Below are 24,622 nucleotides of genomic sequence, written 5' to 3'. Positions count from 1 at the left end.
ATGGTCATGTTTTATGAACCGGAGACATTTTAATGCTCTATACAAAACCAAAGCTACATATCAAGTATCAGAATGCAAATGCTTAAAAATTAAATCACATATGTTTACACTTTAGAAATCACATTACCTAAAATGGACACAATGATCTCTGAAATGGAGATAGGCCTGGAGATTCCAGATTGCTTCAGTTCATTTGGCTCTCAATCTTCAGAGGATTCTCACTAACCACCTGCATCCTCACATAGGCCCAGCGGTCTTATGCAACTGCCAGCTTGAACCCTTACGTTCGGCAACAGTCCCACCTGCAGGGTGTTCAGACGCAAGTTCACGAAGCAGTCCAAGTTCACTGAAGACCAGGGACCTGAGTTCTCAGGGTCTGCTGAGCCAAACCTCCTTTCATACAGATGAGGAAACCGAGGTCCAGAAGCAGTCCACAGTTACAACAAAAGTTTGCATACAAAAATTCATGCTCAGTCCACAGTTTGTTACTCTAAAAACATTAGTATACATACAGTTTTCTTTACTGTGGGATGGGACCCAAGTTGCTTCTGAAGAATACACAGTAGAAGGGACGCGCACAGAAAGGAAGGGCATTTCAGACCGAAAGGAGGGACTGAACTCCAATACGATGGCATACCCAGGAGAGTTCATCCACATCCACTAATTCACAAGCCCAATTCTGTGAGACAGGATTATTAAGGGAGGGTGAATTACCAGGGCAGACAGGCAGGACATGAGTAGTGAAGATTGAGCCTGACAGAGAAAGACGTGCAATATTCTCCCAGGGGACTTAGGGGGTATATCCTGCAGGCAGTGGGGAGTCAAAGGATTATGAACAATGGGATGGGTTGTATGAAAGGATTTCAGGGAAACTCAGGTTAACTTCCAACTTGGTGAGTAAAAGCAGCCATGAGACATGCATGTGTGTGGGGATGAATGGCAGGTGGCTAGATAGGCAAGAGGCCAGGTCTGCGGAATGGGTAAAATAATTAAAACACAGGGGTCAGTCACTCACTAAAACGTTCACTGCATGGCCTCTCTGTGTCCTAAGACACGGACGGAAGCTAGGATACAGCCATGAATGAGACACGCAGCCTCTGCCTCTTGGAGCTCATGACTAAACTGGAGAGAGAGAGAGAAAGGAGGCACTAGAGAGTCATTTCAATGCTACAGAAGAGAAGCAGAGAGTCTCTGAGCACTTAGAAGAGGCTGACCTAGCATGGGAGCTACGGAAAGCTTCCCTGTGTAAGTGATGCTTGAACCAAATTCTAAAGGATGGCAAGGACTTACCTATGTGGGGTGGAATAGAGGGTTCCAAGTGAAGAAAACAGCAGCTCAAAGATATAAGGAGCAAGGAGGAAGGCGGGAAGCAGGAGCACAGTAAACACACGAGGGCATCAGGGCCCAGAGTGACCCAGGTTAAGACCCGAGAATGGCTTGCGGATTCCAAGAGATCAGACTGGCTACAGACAACAGTCTGGGGAAATAAGAGGACAAGACCACACCCAGCAATTCTTGACTAAACCAAGAAAATAAGCCGTAACACCAGCACCAAACTGAGGGTGCCGAGGGTGGGGTAATCACCAAGAGAAACGCGGGATAAAAACAGCACACAAATGGAGTTGGATGCCCATGTTTTGATAACAGTTCAGGAAAGTGTTTTTTTTTGTTTGTTTTTTTTTTCAGAAAACAGCGATCTTATAAAAAAGAAAAGAAGACTCACAAGTATCAAGTAAGCAGACTTAAATCTTAGAAAAATTATATACATATATATACAAAACAAACGGAAGAAACATGAGTGCCAAGAATAATGCAAAATGGTAACCATTAGTGCAATGCTACAGACGCTCAGGGCTCTTTAGAAACTGTGTTGCAAAGCAGTCCTTGTGTTTTGAATCATCCTTGTGTCAAAAGTATACAAACTTTGTTAAAGTCGACTCCATTACCAGCGATATTTTTACTGGTTTGTTATACAGACTAAAGTCACGGTGCACCACTCGGTTATTCACCTGTAAGATAAAAGAACAAACCGTCCAAATGAACTGCAAACCCCTCAAAAGCCTCTTAGTAAACCCCACAGAAGGTGAAGGCAGAGTTCTCTGACTGCACCAGGAAAAGCAAAGGTCACCCACATCCCACCGAAGGCGGCACTGTGGCTGGAAAGTGAAGTGAAGTGTGCGCAGCGTGCTAAGTTGCTTCAGTCGTGTGCCACGCTTTGCAGCTCCATGGACTGCAGCCCGCCAGGCTCCTCTGTCCATGGGATTCTCCAGGCAAGAATACCGGAATGGGTTGCCAAGCCCTTCTCCAGGGGATCTTCCCGACCCAAGGTTTGAACCCTTGCCTCTCACGTCCTCTGTGTTGGCAGCTGGGTTCTTTACCACTAGCGCCACCTAGGAAGCCCAAGTGTGCACAGACCTGGGTTCCAGTCTCAGCTTGCCCCTGGTAACATTGTGCAAGACAGTAACCTTCTCTGAGCCTTGGTAACTTATGGTACACTGAAAGGATTGGGTTATGTGATGTCCAAAGTATTCAATAACTGTGAATTCCAGGGCTGGCTGTAGGCTCACCTATCATCTGCTGCCTCGTGAAGCTGTAAGGGCCTTTAATGCAATGTCACTTCACTTTCGTTTTTGGACTTTCTTGCCAGTGTCTACTCAGCAAGGACTTTAAAAATGAAAAGTGTTCATACCATATGACCCAGCAATTCCACTTCTGGGTATATATCTGATAAAAGCAAAAACACTAATTTGAAAAGATATATGCACCCCAATGTTCATAGCAACATTATTTACAATTGCCAAGGTATGGAAGCAATCTAAATGTCTATCATCAGATGAATGGATAAAGAAGACGAGGTATGTACACACGCACGCAGATGCATACACACACACAGAGACAGAAATACTACTCAGCCATAAAAAAGGGAAACTTTGCCTTTTGCAGCAACATGAATAAACTTGGAGGGTATTATGCTAAGTGAAATAAATGCAGACAAAAAAAGATAAATACTGTATATCACCACTTTGAAGTGAAATCTAAAAAGTACAACGAACTGGTGAATTAAAAAAAAAAAAAAAGAAAGAGGGAATTCCCTGGCAGTCCAGAGGGTAAGACTCCGTGCTTTCACTACAGAGGACATGGGTTCAATCCCTAGTTGGGGAACTAAGAGCCTGCATGCCGAGTGGCTGGAAGCAGACTCACAGCTGTAGAGAATCAACTAGTGGTTACCAGTGGGGACAGGAAAGTGGGGAGGGGCAAGATAGGGCTGGGGCAAAAAAGAGTTCTGGAATTGAAGACGTGTATGAAATGAAAAGTTATGGAAATGAAGACGTGTGTAAAACATTTGAAAACTGTAAAGCACTATAGAATTTAAAGAATCTTTCATTCAATTAAAAAAGTCAGCTTTCAATTAAAAAATGAATGCTGTTCAAAAAAGACTTAATGAACACCATTTGGCAAAACAATTTTTCAGTTAGCCTAATCCTAAAATGGATTTCTACTTAGGCTAAATCTGTCTTTATTATTATATTCTTGAGATGCTGACAAGAAACTATTTTCTTAAAGAGAGAAATGGAATAATATAAGAGATTTGGGAATATGGTTGGAATGACTGTCAAAATCGTATTTCTTCCCTTTAATGTTCCAAATAGGAAAAGGAGTGCGTCAAGGCTGTATATTGTCACCCTGCTTATTTAATTTATATGCAGAGTACATCATGAGAAACGCTGGACTGGAAGAAACACAAGCTGGAATCAAGATTGCCGGGAGAAATCTCAGTAACCTCAGATATGCAGATGACACCACCCTTATGGCAGAAAGTGAAGAGGAGCTAAAAATTCTCTTGATGAAAGTGAAAGAGGAGAGTGAAAAAGTTGGCTTAAAGCTCAACATTCAGAAAACAAAGATCATGGCATCCAGTCCCATCACTTCATGGGAAATAGATGGGGAAACAGTAGAAACAGTGTCAGACTTTATTTTTGGGGGCTCCAAAATCACTGCAGATGGTGACTGCAGCCATGAAATTAAAAGACGCTTACTCCTTGGAAGAAAATACCAACCTAGATAGTATATTCAAAAGCAGAGACATTACTTTGCCAACAAAGGTCCGTCTAGTCAAGGCTATGGTTTTTCCTGTGGTCATGTATGGATGTGAGAGTTGGACTGTGAAGAAGGCTGAGCGCCGAAGAATTGATGCTTTTGAACTGTGGTGTTGGAGAAGACTCTTGAGAGTCCCTTGGACTGCAAGGAGATCCAACCAGTCCATTCTGAAGGAGACCAGCCCTGGGATTTCTTTGGAAGGAATGATGCTAAAGCTGAAGCTCCAGTACTTCGGACACCTCATGCGGAGAGTTGACTCATTGGAAAAGACTCTGATGCTGGGAGGGATTGGGGGCAGGAGGAGAAGGGGACAACAGAGGATGAGATGGATGGATGGCATCACAGACTCGATGGACGTGAGTCTGAGTGAACTCCGGGAGATGGTGATGGACAGGGAGACCTGGTGTGCTGCGATTCATGGGGTCGCAAAGAGTCGGACATGACTGAGCAACTGAACTAAACTGAACTGAACATTCCCCCCTCACCGAAAGCTTACCTCAAAATGAGGTGAAAAAGAATTCTGAAAGCTCTTAAGCATCATATGTAAAGCATTAACATTATATTTTTTTAAAGAAATAAAAATTGTTACCATACCTTGGGAGGTAAGAAGTAAGTTTGTTCATTTAGTAACTAAGTTGTGTCTGACTCTTTGCGACCCTGCGGACCATAGCCCTCCAGGCTTCTCTGTCCCTGGAATTTCCCAGACAAGAATACTGGAGTGGGTTGCCATTTCCTTCTCCAGGGGATCTTCCTGACCCGGGGATCGAACCTTCCTCTCCTGCGTCTCCTGCATTGGCAGGTGGATTCTTTACCACCAACCGCCTGGGAAGCTCCTAAGGAGTAATACTGCGTGACTGTGATTAAGGCATGAGCTCTAAAAGCACTTTGTCTGGACTAGGAAGCCGAGGCCGCCACTTTCCTAGCTCTGCATTTGTAACAGGGGATGGGAATCAAAGCACCTGCCAGAGGGTTGTTGAAAAACTTAATGTACTAATATTTGTCAATTGCAAGGAACAGTAACTGGCACAGAGTGAGCTGTTTAGGAGGTGCTAGTACTGCTGTTACTGCGCTCATTTACAACCTTTTCCAGTTAGCTCTCTTCAGAGATAAAACTCCCAGATTAAGAAGAAAATAACTCTTTAATCCTGATATGGTAAACCACTATCATCAGGCCCTCCTCCAAACGACAGTGTGTACATAAATCTGCTATAATTCCTGGCCCCGCATTCATTCATTGAACATTCAGAATTGGCTACACGCTGGGCAGACAAATGTAAGATAGTGTTGGTCCTCAAAGAAGCCCTCTGGTTCTCCCCTCCTCCTGGGGGAGATAAACCAGGCTGGCAGGACCACAGTGCGGGCAGAACTTCCAAGCTCACTGATAGCCAACTCACTCGTGTTCTACTGAATGAAGTGTCACTGTCCCTTCTCCACTGGCGCCTGGCTCAGCCATGACTTCCGCCACAGCCCTCTCAACTCACCCGCCCACTGTTTACAGGCCACTTCTGAACCTCCCTCATGCTTTCATGGCTGAAGGCAATCTTCTCACGAAGATGTTCTCATCAAGCGCATTCGCTTTAGAGTGGATGGAGCATGTGTTCACTTGGGATTTACTTACTATGGTAAAGAAGTCAGCGAGGTGCCACTTATTCCCATACTGCTTAAAGACTTCGGTCATCTCCTTGATCATCACAGAGCCGGTGCGGGGATCCCGTAAAGCGACATGATCTATCAAGGGAAAAAAAAAACAATACTTTATCCATTTCCCCCCTCTACCTGCAGCAAACTTGTTCTTTACTCCATAGTTAAAACCTAGAAAATGGCTTTGAACTGATAATACAGAAATACCGGCATTACGGAAAAGAATCTAAAAAAGAAAATATGTGTGTGCTTAGTCGCTCCGTTGTGCCCGATTCTTTATGACCCCATGGACTGTAGATCGCCAGGCTCTTCTGTCCACAGGGATTTTCCAGGCCAGAATACTGGAGTGGGTTGCCATGCCCTCCTCCAGGGGTTCTTCCCAACCCAGGGATCGAACCCAGGTCTCCCTCATTGCAGGTGGATCCTTCCCCATATGAGCCACCAAGGAAGCCTCCAAAAAGAATATATACGAACCACTTTGCTGTACACCTGAGGCTAACACTACACTGTAAATCGAATATACTTCAATAAAAACTTTAAAAAAGAAACACTGCATTAAGATGGAGAATCCCCACGGACAGAGGAGTCTGATGGGCTCAAGTCTATGGGGTCGCAAAGAGCTGGACACACCTGAGCAACTAAGCAGAGACAGAAGACGTGTGTGACCAAATGCACACAACCTCTCAAGAGGAAACTTTTAAATATGCATTTTTTATCTAGCTCCAAAGTTTTCAAATATACACAAAAAACCAAAGTTGAATGACCCCCCTTGAATAATCATCCCTCAGATTCTAGAGTTATCAGTTTTCGTCATATTTGCTTTATTTACCCCCTTTCTGGGCTTCCCAGGTGGCGCTGGTGGTAAAGAACGCCTGCCAATGCAAGAGACATAGAGATGCAGGCTCAGTGCCTGGGTTGGGAAGATCCCCTGGAGGGGGGTGTGGCAACCCACTTCAGTGTTCTTGCCTGGAGAATCCCACAGACAGAGGAACCTGGGGGGCTACAGCCCATGCGTCAAAGAGAGCTGGACACAACTGAGTGACTTAGCACGCACGCACACATCCCCTTTCCACTTTTTCATTGCTGACTTTTGCTCTAGCATTTTAAGCTAACCCTAAATATATCCATATGGAATTTATTTGGGGGTATTCAAGGGTTTGACTACTGAAATTATGCTTATTATTAGATTGAAAAACACAAAATATGTCTGTATAGTGTGGAAGGAATGTGAAAATGGCACTCTGTCATAGTAAACCTGGGTTGGAACACAAAAAAACACAGGACATGTTTGCAACTTCAGGGTATGCAAAGGTTTCTTACAACACAAAAGGCATAAACCATAAAAGAAAAAAGTTGATAAACTGGACTAAAAACATAAAATGCTTGCTTTGCAGCAGGCGAGGATTCTACTACTGAACCACCACTGAATGCTTACAAAACTTTTGCTTTTAAGAAAATGAAAAGCCAGTCACAGAGTGGGAGAAAATATTTGTTTCTTGTATCAGAGAAAGGACTAGTATTCAGAATATACGTAACTTAATAAGAAAACAAACAACCCAGGGCAATACTGGGCAACAGGAGATACGTGAATGGCCAACAGGCACGTGAACAGGTGGTCAAAAAAGGGCCCATACAAATAGAAAGAACAATATTTTTATTTATTTATTTAGTTTTGATCATACCACTGGGCTTGTGGGATCTTAGTCCCCAAACCAGGGACTGAACCTGTGCCCTCAGCAGTGAGAGCACGGAGTCCTAACCACTGGACCACCAGGGAGGTCCTTCATTCTTAAATAACCACAGTTGCTACCGGGCTGTGTGTCCCTGTTGGGCACTGCATGACTCCTCCCCTTAGGACACCATAATGGTGCTTGCTCTTTAGCTCAGCAACCCTTCAAAACTAGGTACCCCTAAAATATGATATCAAAAAAAAACAGAGCACCATCTAATTTTTGGAATCGTAACTTATCTGAGCTGGTGGTTCACAGAGTTAAGTATAGCTGTGAGACTTCACTGTGGCCCCCTGATTTAGAGACTACAACACTAGGGTGTATGCCCAGAATTGAAACCGCTGGTTATAAATATATTCTTAATTTTCTTGGTATCACACATTAATCTCCAAAGAGGCAATATAACTTGCTCTCATCAATGGTATATGGACGTACTCGTTGCCTCACAACCCCAGACATATTTGGTACCGCCTCCTTCCATCGGGTAAAAATGGGTGACCCAAGGCAACTCCTTGGTGGTCCAGTGATAAGGACTCTGAGCTTCCACTGCAGGGGGCACGAGTTTGATTCCTGATCAGGGAACTAAGATCCCACATGCCGCACACCATGGCCAAAATAAAAAGATAAAAAGAAATGGGATCATGAAATTTTTTAAAAAAAGGGGTGACCCAAAAGATTCATCTTACTACATATTCCAAGTTTTTCCACTTTGAGCACTTGGAAAGTATGTTAGTCACTCAGTTGTGTCCGACTCTTTGTGACCCCATGGACTGTAAATGGCCAGGCTCCTTTGTCCATGGAATTCTCCAGGCAAGAATACTGAAGTGGGTAACCATTCCCTTTTCCAGGGGATCTTCCCAACCCATGGATTGAACCGGGGACTTTCGCATTGCAGGCAGATTCTTTACCATCGGAGCCACCAGGGAAGCCTTTGGGCACTTTAAATATTCCTCCAGTTATAAAACTTAATTCTTGATTAAAGCAAAAAAGCTAAATGCTATTCTGGGCTAACAGAAACGAATGGAAATCCCCAAGGCAAACCATTTCTCCAAACGAAGAAGCTGAAACTTGAACTAGGAGGAGAAAGTGAACAGGAACACCAGAGTCGTGCTGTGCCTAAGGAGAAGTGTCAAACCTGAAAGATGTGCCTGGGGCAGAGGGAGATAAATTTAAGATTCTCACAGAGGCCCACATGGGTGATGATGCTCTCTAAAGGCAACGATGCCAGATTTATGTCTCCGGGAGTAAGAGATTAAGATTCAACAAATGAGCTAGGAGTTCACACACACAAAGAAACAAACCCCCAAGAGTGACAGGCAACAGAAACCACCGTAAGAGAGATTCCCAAAGACTTTAGATATTGGAAGTATAAGATACAAAATATGAAACAACTGCACGAAATGCTTAAAGAAATGAATGAATCACAAGGAGGATCAGCAAAGACACGGTTACGTGATCAGCCAGATTTGGGTGTAAAGTGATTTTACCACCTATAAACCTCCCTTAAATGAGTTTCTAAAGAACATACTTCATGAAGAAAGAATATGGTCTGAGATCCAGGAGAGACTAGAGAACAAAGGAAGTGGTAAACACAGCGGTAAATAAGCAAACATATAGTGGAGAAAGAAACGGCAACCCCCTCCACTGTTCTTGCCTGGAGATCCCAGGGATGGCAGAGCTTGGTGGGCTGCTGTCTATGGGGTCGCAGAGTCAGACACGACTGAAGCGACTCAGCAGCAGCACAGTGCCTGTCACCCTAGTACCTGCCAACCCATCTGATGAAAATGTGTTGGGTTAATGTCTTCATTTAGAAGAAAATTAGGATGAAAGGAATGTAAGAATACGTAAGTAATTTCATATAAATAAAGATACAAACATGAAAGAATTAGCATTCTAAGGTTGTTCTGTGTATCGTCAGGAAGTAAGAATAAGCTTTTGATAAACTTTAGGTTAAGTGCACACATATAACATTTCAAGGGGAGCCTTGAGAAAAAGAGATGTGAAATTCATACCTTCCAAGTCAGTAGAGAGATAAAATGTAATAGTAACAAATCAAACTCATAATCAGTCAAAAACAAGAGCAATAAAACTACCATACTACTGTATATACCAACTACACTTCAATTTTTTAAAAGAAAAGCAATAAAGGAGGGGGAATAAAGCAAATAAATAGCACCAGGTATAATGGTAAAAGTGTAAATGTATCAATGGTGACAATAAAGATAACTCGTCTTAACTCACCAGGAAAAAGTGATATCAGATTGGATTAAAAAACAAAATCCAGCTATATTCTCTTTAAAAGACCACCTAAAACATAAAGACCTAAACAGGTTAATAGAAAAGGTCTGAAGGAGATATACCAGGCAAATATAGAACCAGAATAATATATTCTATAGTACCTATATTAATATCAGAGAAAAACTAATACCATAAAAAAGCATTATTGGGGGTAGAAGGTTCACTAAACAAAGATTATAATATCTATGTCACCACAAAGTATAACAATTCTAAATTTTTTTTTTTTTTTTAATTTATGTTAGATGTGGTGGGTCTTTGTTGCTATGTATCGCGTCTCATCGCGTGGCTTCTCTTACTGCTGAGCACGGGCTCGGTTCTTGCGGCGCTCAGCCTTAGCTGGTCTGCAGCATGTGGAATCATCCTGGAGTAGGAATCGAACCCACATCCCCTGTGTTGGCAGGCAGACTCTTAACCACTGCGCCACCAGGGAAGTCCAGTATAACAATTCTAAAATCTTATCCCTCGACTAAAGTTGCCTCAAGACAAAGAAAACAGAAATAGAGAACGGAACTACAGAAGAGATTGACATATCCACCATGATAACACAACACGCTAACACAGTATCTCAGTGGTTGCTAGGTCATTGCTCGCTACTAGGTGTCCTTATCTTAGAAGACACGCTTTCTCAAGAATCTGCATAGCTCACGCTCTCACGGCCTTCAACTCTACGCAATAATCAGCTTCTCAACGGGAACATCTCTACACATCACTCTCTGAAAAACTACAACCTCCATCCTGCCCCTCAATACTCCCTCTCCTTGCTCCTGCATTATTTTTCTTCACAGCGCTTATCACCATCTAACATATTTTGTTTCCGGCATTTATTTCACTGAAGGGTAAACATCATTCAGAAAAGTGCGTGAAGCATACTGGAGTGGGTTGCCATTTCCTTCTGCAGGGGATCTTCCCCGCCCAGGAATTGAGCCTGGTCTCCTGTGCTGCAGGCAGATTCTTTACTGACTGAGCTACAAGGGAAGCCCTCTGGGTACATAATAACTCAATGAATTTTCATCAGATGAACACAGTCCCAGACGTGGCCCCCTCATCAAGAAACACGACGATACCGGCACTTCACAAGTACCCTTTTGCTGCTGTGGCCATAACACTCCACACACCACACCCTGACAATGAGTAGCACCCTGACTTCCACCTCCCACCATTGACTAGTTTCGCCTGCTTTTGCACTTCATAGAAGTGGAATCATAAAGCAACCCAGTGCCCACTTTCTGTACGTGTTTATTTTCTGTCTCCCTCCCCAGAATGTAAGCTCCCTGGAGGCAGAGATTTTTTGTAAGCTCCCTGGAGGCAGATTCTTTTGTTTGATACCAAATCTCTAGTCTTCAACATAAATAGCCAGCACACAGTCACAAAATTCATTCATTCAACAAAATTGGAGGCCAAGTTACATTGTCTTGACCCTTAACTGTTCCATAAAAATTCTGTGATTAGTTTGTCAAATTCCATGAAAAAACACTTTAGAATTCAATTTGCAAACTAATTTGGGGGGAAAAAAACCCAGTCATTTCCATTGTACTACAATTTTCAACCATGAGCATGGTACGTCCCACCACTGATTCAGGTCTTCCTTTATGTCTTTCTAGAATGTTCTCTCATTTTCCCTAATGAAGTCTTGCTCGTCTCTTGTTAGGCATTCCTAAACATCATTCACTAAAGCAAGACAAAGTCATATGGTATCTTTTTTCTTTTCTCTTTTATGTCCTACGTGATTATTGTTACTGTATTCAAAACTATTGATTTCTAGAATACTGATCCTTCTGTTTCTGTTCTTAATGCCTTAGCTAGGACTACCCAATGCCATGTTAAAGAGCAGGAGTGAGAATGGGTTACAGCTATTTGGGTCACACCTGCTTGCCTTACACATAACTTTAAAATTTTCAGCTTCATGAAAGTATAATTGACCACTTATATCATCCATACCTATTTTAAGCAAATGGTTTAGTAAGCTTTGACATGTGTATACTTAAAACCAACATAATGAATCCAGTCCTCCCCCTCCAACGCTCTCACGGCCCTGGTAGTCCTTCTCTACCTCTTCATCCCCATCTGCAAGTAGTACTGGTTTGCTGTCTGATAGACTAGTTTGTACGTTGGGGAATTTTATATTCATGGAACCACAGAGCTACCTGCTTTATTCTGCCCGGCTTCCTTCAGGCATCAGGAAAACTTTGACCTTCATCTACGCTCTAGCATGTGTTAGGAACTCACTGCTTTTATTGCTGAGTAGTACTTCACGTATGATTTACCACGCTTTGTTTATTCTTTCACCTGCTGGTCCTTTGGATTGGTTCCAGTCTGACTATTTCAAATAAAGCTGCTGTGACATTCACGCGCAAGTATCTATCAGGACATATGCTTTCATCTCTCTTGGGTGAATAAAGTTACATCTAACTTTAATGGGGACATTTTCATTTTACATTTCTGTCCTTATTTTCCTTTGCTTCCATTGCTTCACTAACATTTTATCTTGAATTATACATATATATATATGTACATCTGTATATGTTATATGTTTTATATATATATATACACACACACACACGCGTATATACATACATAAGCTATTTTAATCCTTTTTTAATAAAGTCAGTAGAAAAACAGCTAAATATATGCCCTTGACTTCTATCTTCTCTACATTTTCCTATTTCCCTTCCATGACTAAATAAAGTCCACTCCTTCAGCACACAACACTCTTTTGGATTTTTATTAGTATTAATAATAAAGATAATAATGTAATCAACATCATATTAGTAGTAAGATTAATTTTAACTTATTATGTCAGTTATTACAATAAGCACAACACCTGCATTCATAATTTAATTTATAAACATCCCAATGACATAAGTAAACTTTATCATTCTTATTTTGCATAAAGAAACTGACATATCTAGAGGCTAGAAAATATAAAGGTCTCAAAGACAGCAGAGTTGGCTTTGGGTCAAGATTTTTCTCACATGAAAGCCAATGATCTTATTTCATATGTGATACTCTGCTAAGAGGATGGTGTCTTCCTGGGAGAGATAAACAGTCAGATGCAAACCTGTCATCTCTGACAGTGGAATAGTTTCTGAAGGGAGATGGATGGGATAATGAAAATTTCTCCCATGCACATCGATCTATAAAGCACAGATAATTTTTTTAAGAAAGATTTCTGGGAATGCCCTGGTGGTCCAGTGGTTAAGACTGCATTTCCACTGCCAAGAGCCCAGGTTCAGTCCAGGGTCAAGGAACTAACATCCCACAAGCTTTACAGAGAGGCAAAAAAAAAAAAAAAAAAGGATTTTCAAAAATCAGTAGGAATAACCTAAACCCTCTGGATGAATGTGTATCTTCAAGCCTATCTTACCTGCTTGGGTGGGATATATGATGAAATAGTCACTGAATGTAGGCAGCCTCTTCTTCTCTGATCCATCATCTAAGTCCATGGGTTCATCATCTGTTTCAACACCACTGTCTCTTCTCTCTGTTTTTTGAGGAATGAAAATACAAACTACAATAATATACCATTGACATGAATAACCTTTAATAAAAGTCACAAGAAGCTTGTATCTCCACAAGAGAAATAATTAAAACCAAAGTTACATAAATCAAAAATTACTCCCACAAGCCATCTAGAATCACATGAATGATGGGACATCCCCCAGAAAATTGTCCACCTCTCCCCCAGAATTTGAGGTTCTCAGATCCACCTTATGATTTTAATGACTTAGACCTTCTTCAGCCTAAATTAACCATCCTAACCCAGGTAAGCTGTCACTCCATCCCTTTCTCCCAGCTCAAAGTCCCTAGTATGCTATATAACGTAAGATACATCAGCTAAGGGTCTGATGTATCTTCAGTTATATAATTTGATATAATTATTAAAAAATAATTTTTTTAAACTCACTTTTCTTTCCTCAATCATCAACATGAGAATTTCCTGGAAAGAGAATGATACAAAGACATCTCCACTTACCTCCTCTGCAGGCCTGGATTATAAAGATTTTTGGTTTCTCTTGAAGTGCTGGACAATTTTTATTGTTAAACATTTCAAAAATATCTTCCAGGCTGACTTTTTCACCATCTTTCATTTTGATAAAACCTTCTTCTCCATGGGACATAAGAGTAACGAGGCAACATCCAATGTTATCTTTAATTTCATTTAGCTCATCACGAAAAGATGTTATTTTTTCAAGTAAGTCCTGTAAAATAGGATAACATATTAAAAAAGAACTGGACGTAGAAAAAACCAGAAATCCAAGAAATGGCTTCTTTACAAGGTGAATAAATGAGATGACAAATGTGAAAATACCTACATCTCTCGAAGTGTCAATATGGCTTATCACTTCCCTTTTGGTTGCTTTCAGACTTCGTATGATTTATTCTTTTACCAATGGTGGTTCTTGTTTGACAAAATTATGGCACTTCTGATTCTCTACCATAAAATATAACAAAACTATACTTCCCCAAAGAACTAATGTATTTAAATGCCACATTATCAACTTATTTTATTTATTTATTTTTAAATTAATTTATTTATTTTAATTGGAGGCTAGTTACTTTACAGTATTGTAGTGGTTTTTGCCATACACTGACATGAATCAGCCATGGGTGTACATGTGTTTAACTTATTTTAATATAAAAACTATTTTATAAAATTAATACCCTCAGTAAGCTAGAAATGGCAAGGAATGGAGAGTCTACCCAATCATATCCACTTGCCAGAATCTATCAAGAGGCATCAGCAGAATCAATTCCCCTATAAAGACAAGCAAGACAGGAATGGCTGCTCTCACCATGTAGTACCAAAGATCCTGACCATTTCAATACAGTACAGCAAAAATTAAATGAACTACAGATACTGGAAACAAAGCCTCATTACTTACAGAAAATATGACCTGCCAGAAATATATTCAATAAAAACCTACTAAAAGTAGAGATCTGCAAGTTGATCAGATACAAACTTAATTTACAAAGATCTGCTGCTGCTGCTAGGTCGCTTCAGTCATGTCCAACTCTGTGCACCCCCCCACAGACATTCCCTAATTACCCAGGAATAAAACATTTAAACTGGATAATGGAAAAGGGATCCTTTGAAGGTCATAACAAAAGGAGAACATTACCTAGGGATAAACCTAACAAGAAATGAACATTATCTAAGTGAAGAAAATTATTTAAAAAATCTTCAGTGAAGAGGCAACATAAACTCTGACAGCCTGAAGTTCCTGATCGAGATGACTCAATGCTATTAATTTGTCAATTAACTCCAAATTAATCTCTAGTCAATGTCATATGAGTTAAAACCTCAAAGGATTTCTGTGAAACTAGATGGTTCTCAAGGTCACAGAAAATAGATGCTCAGGAATAGCAAGGTACTCAAGAATAGCAAAGCACATTCAGAAGTAAAAAACAAAGGCAAACAAATAAAAACAAAAAAAAACAATGAACGGGAGATAGATCATCTCAGCTGTCCAAATGCACTATAAAATCATGGTGAACAAAATACGGATATACCAGCGTTAAATATAAACAAATACATGAATAGATATTTTAGAATTCAGAAATCAATCCAAATACACATACAGGGATTTAATATATGACAAGAATGGAATTTCACATATGTGGGGAAAGGATGTACCACCAACAAATGAGAACTGGCTTGGAAATAACGTTAGGCCTCCCACCTCACTGTTTCCGTGAACAGAAGGCTAACCTTAACTATAAAGATATTATAGATGAGGTGTATGAAACTGGAGCCTATTATACAGAGTGAAGTAAGCCAGAAAGAAAAACACCAATACAGTATACTAACACATATATATGGAATTTAGAAAGATGGTAACGATAACACTGTATGCGAGACACCAAAAGAGACACAGATGTATAGAACAGTCTTTTGGACTCTGTAGGAGAGGGAGAGGGTGGGATGATTTGGGAGAATGGCATTGAAACATGTATACTATCATGTAAGAAACGAATTGCCAGTCCAGGTTCGATGCAGGATACAGGATGCTTGGGGCTGGTGCACTGGGATGACCCAGAGGGATGGTACGGGGTGGGAGGAGGGAGGGGGTTCAGGATGGGGAACACGTGTACACCCGTGGCGGATTCATGTTGATGTATGGCAAAACCAATACAATATTGTAAAGTAATTAGCCTACAATTAAAATAAATTTTAAAAAAAAGAAAAATAATTGAAAAAAATTTTAACTGGGGGGCTTCCCTTTTGGCTCAGTGGTAAAGAATCTGTCTGCCAATGCAAGGGATCAGGGTCTGACACCTGATCCGGGAACCCACATGCCAAGGAGCAACTACGCCCATCTGTCACAACTACTGAGCCTGTGCTCCAGAGCCCGGGAGCCCAGCCCCCGAAACCCGCACGCCCCAGAGCCTGTGTTCTGCAACAGGAGGAGCCACAGCAGTGAGAAGACCAAGCCCTGCAACTGAAAGTAGCCCCGCTCACTGCAGCTCGAGAGAGCCCGCACAGCAACGAAGACCCAGGGCAGCCAAAATAAACAATATATTTTACGCTGGGAAATCATGGGGCTTAATCAAGACAGAAAAACCAAGAAGCTGACAAACAGAAAGACTGACAAGTTTACAGCAAAAACTTCCACGTGACTTGAGACAACAAAAAGTCAAAAGGCAAGTAACAAGGCAGGAGAAAAATATGTGCAGTCTGTTCTGTCTAAAATTCAGGGAAAAGAACTACAGAATAAGAAAAGAAAATCCGGTAAGAAAAAAGGGCAAAGGATATAAACAGGTAATTCGCAGAAGGGAAAATAATGACCAAAAGATGTTCAACCATGCTACGACAGTCAAGAAAATGAAGAAGTGAAATAATTTTACCAGGAAGATTGCTAATTATTTACAAATAAATGTTGACAGGATGTAGAGAAAGAAGTCACTTCTGGACCTTTGGGAGAATAAACCAGAAAAACACTGGCAATTATCTGTCACTTAAAAGGAAAAGATGGATTAAAAAAAAAAAAATCACATAACACAGAAGAAATTCTGGTACAATCCATGGAAAACATGAAGGAGTTTGCTTTTAACTTCGAAACAAAATCTAAATTTATCGAGTACTTATTATAGGCCAGCTATTATCCTGAGAACTTTTACAAAGAGCAGCTCATTTCATCCTCACCCCAGCCCTACATAATAAATTACTATAACCTCCCCATTTTAGAGAGAAGAAAGCCGTCCATTAATTTAAGGCAGAATTTCTAGACAATTACCCCACTACTGACATTTTGTGTCAGGTAACTCCTTGCCTTGGGGGCTGTCCTGTGCATCGTCATATGTTCAGCCACACCTTGGTTCTACCTTGGCATCTACACTAATGCCAAGAGCACCCTCCAATGATGAAAAACAAAAATGTCTCTGTGCACTGGCAGGAGTGCACGCCGAGTCATGTCCGACTCTTTGTGACCCCATGGACTGCGGTCCGCCAAGCTCCTCTGTCAATGGAACTCTCCAGGCAAGAATACCGGAGTGGGTTGCCATTTCCTTTTCCAGGGGATCTTCATGACCCAGGGATCGAACCCACGTCTCTTGTGTCTCCTGCATTGGCAGGTGGGTTCTTTATTGCTATGCTACCTGGGAAGCCCAAAAATGTCTCCAGACAGTGTCAGAAGTAGCCCCCACGGGGGACAAAGTCACCCCCAGTTGAGGATTAGACTAACAACTGGTAAGAGACAGGACTCACCTCTGTTGGCGTGCGCTGTTTTCCTAGCCCTCCTGCCATGCTGTTCCTTCATATTCACTACCAATGACTCCTGGGGTCTATGAAGGACTCTCCTCTGTTATTAATCCAAAACATGGGCAGGGCTAGACCTGGACTCAGCTGGGGTCAGAGAGGTCACAATGAAGCTCCCACCCATCCACCGCCCCTCTTCCCCTTCATCTTCTTCACCGTCATCTAGTTAAATCACAATGCAGTTTTGCCCAGGGCTCTAAGTAATCCCTCTCCATATCTGCTCAATGCAGACTTCCAAAGAAATGCAAGGAGAGATAAGAAAGCCTTCCTCAGTGATCAATACAGAGAAACAGAGGAAAACAACAGAATGGGAAAGACTAAAGATCTCTTCAAGAAAATTAGAGACACTAAGGGAATATTTCATGCAAAGATGGGCACAATAAAGGACAGAAACGGTATGGACCTAAAAGAAGCAGAAGATATTAAGAGGAGGTGGCAAGAATACACAGAAGAACTGTACAAAAAAGATCTTCATGACCCAGTTAATCACAATGGTGTGATCACTCAACTAGAGCCAGACCTCCTGGAATGTGAAGTCAAGTGGGCCTTAAGAAGCATTACTACGAAAAAAGCTAGTAGAGGTGATGGAATTCCAGTTGAGCTATTCCAAATCCTAAAAGATGATGCTGTGAAAGTGCTGCACTCAATATGTGAGCAAATTTGGAAAACTCAGCAGTGGCCACAGGACTGGAAAAGGTCAGTTTTCATTCTAATCCCAAAGAAAGTCAATGCCAAAAAATGTTCAAAATACTGCACAATTGCACTCATCTCACAGGCTAGCAAAGTAATGCTCAAAATCCTTCAAGCCAGGCTTCAACAGTATGTGAACTGAAAACTTCCAGATGTTCAAGCTGGATTTAGAAAAGGCAGAGGAACCAGATATCAAATTGCCAACATCTGTTGGATCATCAAAAAAGCAAGAGAGTTCCAGAAAAACATCTGCTTTATTGACTATGCCAAAGCCTTTGACTGTGTGGATCACAACAAACTGTGGAAAAATTCTTAAAGAGATGAGACTACCAGACCACCTTACATGCCTCCTGAGAAATCTATATGCAGGTCAAGAAGCAACAGTTTGAACCACACATGGAATAGCAGACTGGTTCCAAATTGGGAAAGGAGTACATCAAAGCTGTATATTGTCATCCTACTTATTTAATTTATATGCAGAGTACATCGTGTGAAATGCCAGGCTAGATGAAGCACAAGCTGGAATCAAGATTGCCAGGAGAAATATCAATAACCTCAGATACGCAGATGACACCACCTTATGGTAGAAAGTGAAGAAAAACTAAACAGCCTCTTGATGAAAGTGAAAAAGGAGAATGAAAAAGCTGGCTTAAAACTCAACATTCAAAAAATGGAGATCATGGCATCCGGTCCCATCAGTTTATGGCAAATAGGTGGGGAAACAATGGAAACAGTGACAGACTTTATTTTCTTGGACTCCAAAATCACTGTGGATGGTGACTACAGCCATGAAATTAAAAGACACTTGATCCTTGGAAGAAAAGTTATGACCAACCTAGACAGCATATTAAAAAGCAGAGACATTTACTTTGCCAACAAAAGTCCATCTAGTCAAAGCTGTTTTTTCCAGTAGCCATGTACGGATGTGAGAGTTGGACTATAAAGAAAGCTGAGCGGGGAAGAATTGATGCTTTTGAACTGTGGTGTTGGAGAAGACTCTTGTGAGTCCTTCGGATGGCAAGGAGATCAAACCAGTCAATCCTAAAGGAAATCAATCTTGAATATTCCTTGGAAGGAATGATGCTGAAGCTGAAATTCCAATACTTTGGCCACCTGATGCGAAGAGCCAACTCATTGGAAAAGACCCTGATGCTGGGAAAGATTGAAGGCAGGAGGAGAAGGGGACAACAGAGCATGAGATGGTAGGATGGCATCACCAACTCAATGGACATGAGTTTGAGCAAGCTCCGGGAGTTGGTGATGGACAGGGAAGCCTAGCGTGCTGCAGTCCATGGGGTCGCAAAGAGTTGGACACGACTGAGCGACTGAACTGAACATGACAAAAGCTCCTATATCCATCAGGGAAGCTCGGTTAGAATTTCATGAGGACATTCAGGTCCATCGCTCAGCGCGCCCTGGTTCCCAGGTAATAAAACTCAATTTTTTTAAAGAAGAAAGGAAGATTATAATATCCAAGCTACAAGTTTTCCTTTTTTTTTTTTTTTTTGGCTATGTCACAGGACATGTGGGATTTTAGTTACGTGACCAGGGATCGAACCCGAGCCCCCTGCAGCGGAAGCACAGAGTCTTAACCACTGGACCACCAGGAAAGTCCCAAGCTACAAATTTTCACTTTTAACTTGGTACCATTTTGTCAGGATCGATGCACAATGTCTCTTCGAACTTGCACTCGTTAAGCCAATTCTTCATCAGTAGGACATCCTGGTGAGCTCCTGGCCTGTTCTTCTTCACACACATGAGGAAGGCCTTCCGCTTGCCACTTAGGTCATAACGGTACTGCTTGCAAGGAAAGCCAAGAAACAATGTTAAAACCAAACTGAATCCAAATGTGCCTTAATATGTGAAATGAGTTTAACACTGACTTCCTCTCTCGTCATGACTTCCTTTATAATTCTTTCAAATACCTTTGTCAAACTTGGACCAACAGGCCCATCTCATCTCTAAATTCCTATACATAGCCATAACTACCCGTTGAAGGAAAGTGGGAAATGGTAAATGACATAAGTACACGGTGTAAGGAAAATGCAGTTATGGAAATCCAGAAGGTGGGATATTCTAAAGGACAAATAACCTGGCTTCGTCAACAAACAAGAGAAGAGGTTAAAAGGAAAGGTATCATAAATTAAGAGTGTTAAAAGACAGACTTTCAAATGTATTTGTGTTTGAATCGGAGCCTAGCTCAAACAATCCAACTGTACAAGGCACAGGAAGCAGCCAAGGACATCAGTAGGCTAACTGCATCTCTACCAAGACTAAGGAATTTGTTTCTAGGCTTGCTAAATACATACTCAAGTACTGTATGTATGAAAGTGATAAGATATCCGGGTGTGGGAGAGGGTTGCTTTAAAATAACAGCGTTGAGGGAGCAAATGAAACAAGATTGGCTACATTGCTAATTGTTGAAGTAGGGCTCTAGGTAGGTGGGGCTGGAGTTTGGGGATTCATGTTTCTCTTCGACTTTAGCGTATGTTTTAAATGTTCCCTGGTGGCTCAGAGGTTAAAGCATCTGCCTGGAATGCTGGAGACCAGGGTTCGATCCCTGGGTTGGGAAGATCCCCTGGAGAAGGAAATGGCAACCCACTCCAGTACTCTTGCCTGGAGAATCCCATGGTGGGAGGAGCCTGGTAGGCTACAGTCCATGGGGTCCCAAAGAGTTGGACACAACTAAGCGACTTCACTTTCACTTAGCTTATGTTTTAAATGTTCATAATAAAACAAACAGAGAAGAGTCAGAAGCCAGCAATTTATGTAGTTGCGCAAGGCCATACAACCTGCGGTGCCCTGATTTGTAAAATGGAGATACTAACCATACTTACCTAATTTGGTTAATGCATGCAAAATGGTTTTAACTGGCTAATATTTTGCTTTTTCTATTTATAACAGAAAGCAGAAAGATGTGACCACTTGAGACAACCACAAAGATGTTCATTTTCAGCCCAACAGAAGCAGCACAAAAACCATTCAAATGCTGTCTAAATACTATCTGAACTGACTAAAGTGTGTGCGTGTGCTAAGCTGAGATCAGTCATGTCCAACTCTCTGCAAGCCCATGAACTGTAGCCTGTCAGACTCCGCTGTCCATGGGGATTCTCCAGGCCAGAATACTGGAGCGGGTTGCCATTTCGTACTCCAGGTGATCTTCCCCACTCGAGGATCTAACCCACGTCTCTTGCATATTCTGCACTGCAGACGGATTCTTTACCACTGAGCCGGCAGGGAAGCCGACTAACGTGCAGTGTTAGAATAAAAGTCCAGATACTTACCAATTCACCATCCACACAGTCATAGCTTCTCTTTAGACTCTTTCGTGGAATCACTGAATGAATTTTTGTGAAAAGACAAAACAGAAAAGAGCATTTTTTTTTTCACTTTTCTCTTTAATTATGATCTGTAGTGGTTCCTGTTAACAGAAAGCAACTCCCAAGAAAACCAGTTGCCTCTTTCGTTTTGGGGCCCAGCAGGTTTCAATCTCGTTTCAGATACAGGTTTCCAGGATCATGAAAACCCTCTCCCAAACTCATGAGAATGGAAACTTAACAGAACTCCTCTAGGCCTCAGTCAGATTCAGGGGCTGGGAGACGCAGGCCAGAGATGGAAAGGATAAGGACCAATGAACATTACTGCACATGAACCTCCAGAAAAGGAGACCAAGACTTTGATAAAGAGACAAATGAAGTTAAAGACCCTATTTGATGTTTTAATTAAACAAACTTAGCATTCAAGTATTTTGGGGGCATCTACAGTGTGTAGTCATGATACTGTGTGGTTGGTTCTGAAAAACCAAAAAAACAAAAAAACCCACTTTACCAAGTGCAAGAGATTCAGTCTAAAGCATGATAACTATGCATGGAGAGACAGTGTAAGTGCTGTGCAGATGCAATCAAGGGAGAATCAAAGGCTTCCCCGGGCCAGTATCTACCCACAGGCCATGTTTTGCGGTGGTTTACCGGGGTCACCCATTACAAACTCAAATGTCAGCAAAGGAACATACTTGGAAACTTAATCAGATCATAAGCCCAGCCATAGTATATTTTGGTGTCTACCTCAACACGTCCAAGCTAAGTGCTGCTTTCTCTTTCTCCTTCTCTTTCTCACTCTCTCTCTCTATCTCTCTACATAGGTATATACAAACTGCCTCATATATTATACACACATACATTTATTAAATTTAGCAGGGGAAACGCTAACCTCCCCTAGCTTGTTACGTTTCTTGCTCCTAAATCACATCTTCCCAGATTTATGGCAAATGTTCTAACGGTGTATTCCAACACTGAGTTTCTCATTGAATCATCTAAAAACATTCTCCATCATAACCACCCGGAGGTAACTGTTCAAAATGCACCTCAGTCTTGCTGAGTCAATCTGGAGATCTCAGGCCGTCCCAGAATGGTAAACCCTGATGGCTGCTTTGGACTGGTCACTTGGATTCCGTGCCTGGGAACGATCTCTCTTCTTCCCGCTGACTCCCGGGCTCCCAGCCTCCGCCGCGGGTTCTCTCCGTTCCTCGAGGCCCTCGTCCTTCTTGCTCTGCCTCCCCCAACGCCCCTCACTGATACTCGGTCCCCCGCCGCTCACCTGGGCTCCAGGGCCAAAGCCGGCCCTCACCTAGGGCCCTCCGCTCGCCAGTCTCCCCCTCCCTAGGTCAGTACCCACCCCACCCCCGCCCCTGCCCCAGTCCGGGAATCCCCGGGCGGCGGGGGCCAAACCCCGCGGTCCCGAGCACCCCCTCCTCCGGGAATCCCCGCGCACTCACCAGGGCAGTCGGTGGGGGCGCTCTGCCAGCGCGGCAGCAGGTCTGCGCGGGGTAGCAGCCGCAGCACCTGGACAAGGACGCCGTTGGCGACGGCCGGCGGGTAGTAGTGCTTGGCAAGAAGCTTGGCCAGCCCCGACGGGGTTTTGCCCTCCAGCTCCAGCTTCAGCTGGCTCACGCGCGGCTCCACTTTCTTAAGGTGGTCGCGGAAGCTGCGCAGCTCCTGCGAGGAAAGCAAGTCCAGGGTCTCCTGCAAGCGGCTCTGCAGCTCCTCTGTGGCCGGCGAGATCTTCGGAGGCGCCGGCTGACCGTCTGACCTCGAGAGCCGGCCGCTTCCCAGGCTCCCCTCCATTGTCCCCCAGCGATGCTGAAGCGCCCGGGCAGAAGAGACCTATCTGAACCCTGCGCGCCACACACGCCTCCCGCTTCTCCTCTTTGTTTTGAAAACTGGAGGCGTTTCGGCTCGCCCAGCGAGCCCGACCAGCGCGGCCTGGAAGCTCCCGCCTTCTCCGCTTCGGCCCGGGCCCCGCCCCCGATCCAGGGCCACGCTCCGCCCACAAGAGCTCGTCTACGGTTTAACCCCTAGAGCCTGGGATGGGAAAGCGGAGTGGTGCCCGCCCCGCAAGGCTTCTACATGGTTCTCTGCCTTGGCAGCACGTTAGAATCGTTAGGGGGACTTTTGACACTACTCATGCCCAGGCCACAACATAACCTGATTACACTAGACCCTCTGGGTGGCCGACCCAGGTACTAGTGGTTTTTAAAGCTTCCCAGGTGATTCCAACCTGCAGCCAAGTTTGAGAACCACCCATCTTAGAGCGTCTATCAGCTACCTAAGCCAGTCCCCAAGGAGCAGGGGAAAACTTGGAAACTGAAAAAACACCTACAGATTATGGGATCGAGCCAGCTTTTTCAGAGGACTTGGTGACAAAAACTAGTTTTTTAGAGGACCTGGTGACAAAAACTAGTAATTTGAATGCAATAAATAAGATGTCGGAAATGCACTGTTCAGCCTGAGGGGTGTGAAAGGAGCACTGCCTTGGGGAGCACTTACCGCCCTCTTCCTGCTGTTCCTCTGTTCCCTGACTTGATGGGGTTCTCAGGAAGTGATGACTCATTTAAACCATGGTCTGCCCCCAAATTACTTACCCTTTCAAACAGTTGGTGAAAGAATCTCAGGACTTATCTGAATCGTGACTCAATTAAACCAACTGTAAACAATCATTTTGGAGCCCATCAGAGAAACTGAATACGGGCTGGGTACCGAATGATAAGCAAAAAAAAAACCTGTTAACTGTTTTTCTGGTGGGGTAATAACATGGTACTTACTGAAGAAAAATGTCCTTGATTTTTAGAGATGCATATTGAAATGTGGAAGGGTAAAACGGTATGATGTCTGGGATCTGCTTTTAAAAGCTTCATTGCACAATAAAGGAAGTAGTGGGGAGAGAGGAGAGACACGCAGCAGTGAGTAAACTCTGATGACTGTTCCATTTCAATGATGTTGAGTGAGGGGCAGTGTACTATTTACTTTTTTGATTGATTGAGCTATTTCATAATATACTCTTGGAAACAGTATAACACAGCTTGAAAGCTTGGCTTCAGTCCTTTTTGCCTCCTGCCTTACTAGGCCTTATC

The 24,622-nt window shown here is 42.7% G+C and overlaps 1 protein-coding gene across 2 annotated transcripts; it reads right to left on the bottom strand.

The window, feature by feature from the left end:
• Nucleotides 1-4: 4 nt before the first annotated feature.
• On the bottom strand, nucleotides 5-23,495 carry LOC780455 (caspase-14). 2 transcript variants are annotated; one of them, XM_027958030.2, is made up of 7 exons: nucleotides 22,988-23,495; nucleotides 21,498-21,550; nucleotides 19,861-20,013; nucleotides 13,741-13,966; nucleotides 13,132-13,248; nucleotides 5,717-5,826; nucleotides 5-2,009 (listed from the first exon to the last, which is right to left on the bottom strand). In XM_027958030.2, the coding sequence occupies exons 1-7, from the start codon at nucleotides 23,334-23,336 to the stop codon at nucleotides 1,908-1,910; spliced, it is 1,110 nt and encodes a 369-aa protein (XP_027813831.2). In that variant the 5' UTR covers nucleotides 23,337-23,495; the 3' UTR covers nucleotides 5-1,907. The 2 variants fall into 2 exon arrangements, with proteins under 2 accessions (XP_027813831.2, XP_027813832.2); XM_027958031.2 differs by having other exon boundaries at nucleotides 19,861-20,010.
• Between the last annotated feature and the right edge of the window lie 1,127 nt (nucleotides 23,496-24,622).

This window comes from Ovis aries, chromosome 19, assembly GCF_016772045.2.
Source record: "Ovis aries strain OAR_USU_Benz2616 breed Rambouillet chromosome 19, ARS-UI_Ramb_v3.0, whole genome shotgun sequence".
Taxonomy (NCBI): Eukaryota; Metazoa; Chordata; class Mammalia; order Artiodactyla; family Bovidae; genus Ovis; species Ovis aries.
Note: the sequence above shows the minus strand (reverse complement) of the source record. Positions and strands in the feature narration are given on the sequence as shown.

Excerpts from the sequence above, each read along its gene's own strand:
- LOC780455 (XM_027958030.2), bottom strand. The coding sequence starts at position 23,336 with ATGGAGGGGAGCCTGGGAAGCGGCCGGCTCTCGAGGTCAGACGGTCAG. Across the intron at positions 21,551-22,987 it reads CGCCCCCACCGACTGCCCTG|TGATTCCACGAAAGAGTCTA; the intron begins GTGAGTGCGCGG and ends AAATTCATTCAG. Across the intron at positions 5,827-13,131 it reads CATATATCCCACCCAAGCAG|ATCATGTCGCTTTACGGGAT; the intron begins GTAAGATAGGCT and ends TTCCCTTGATAG.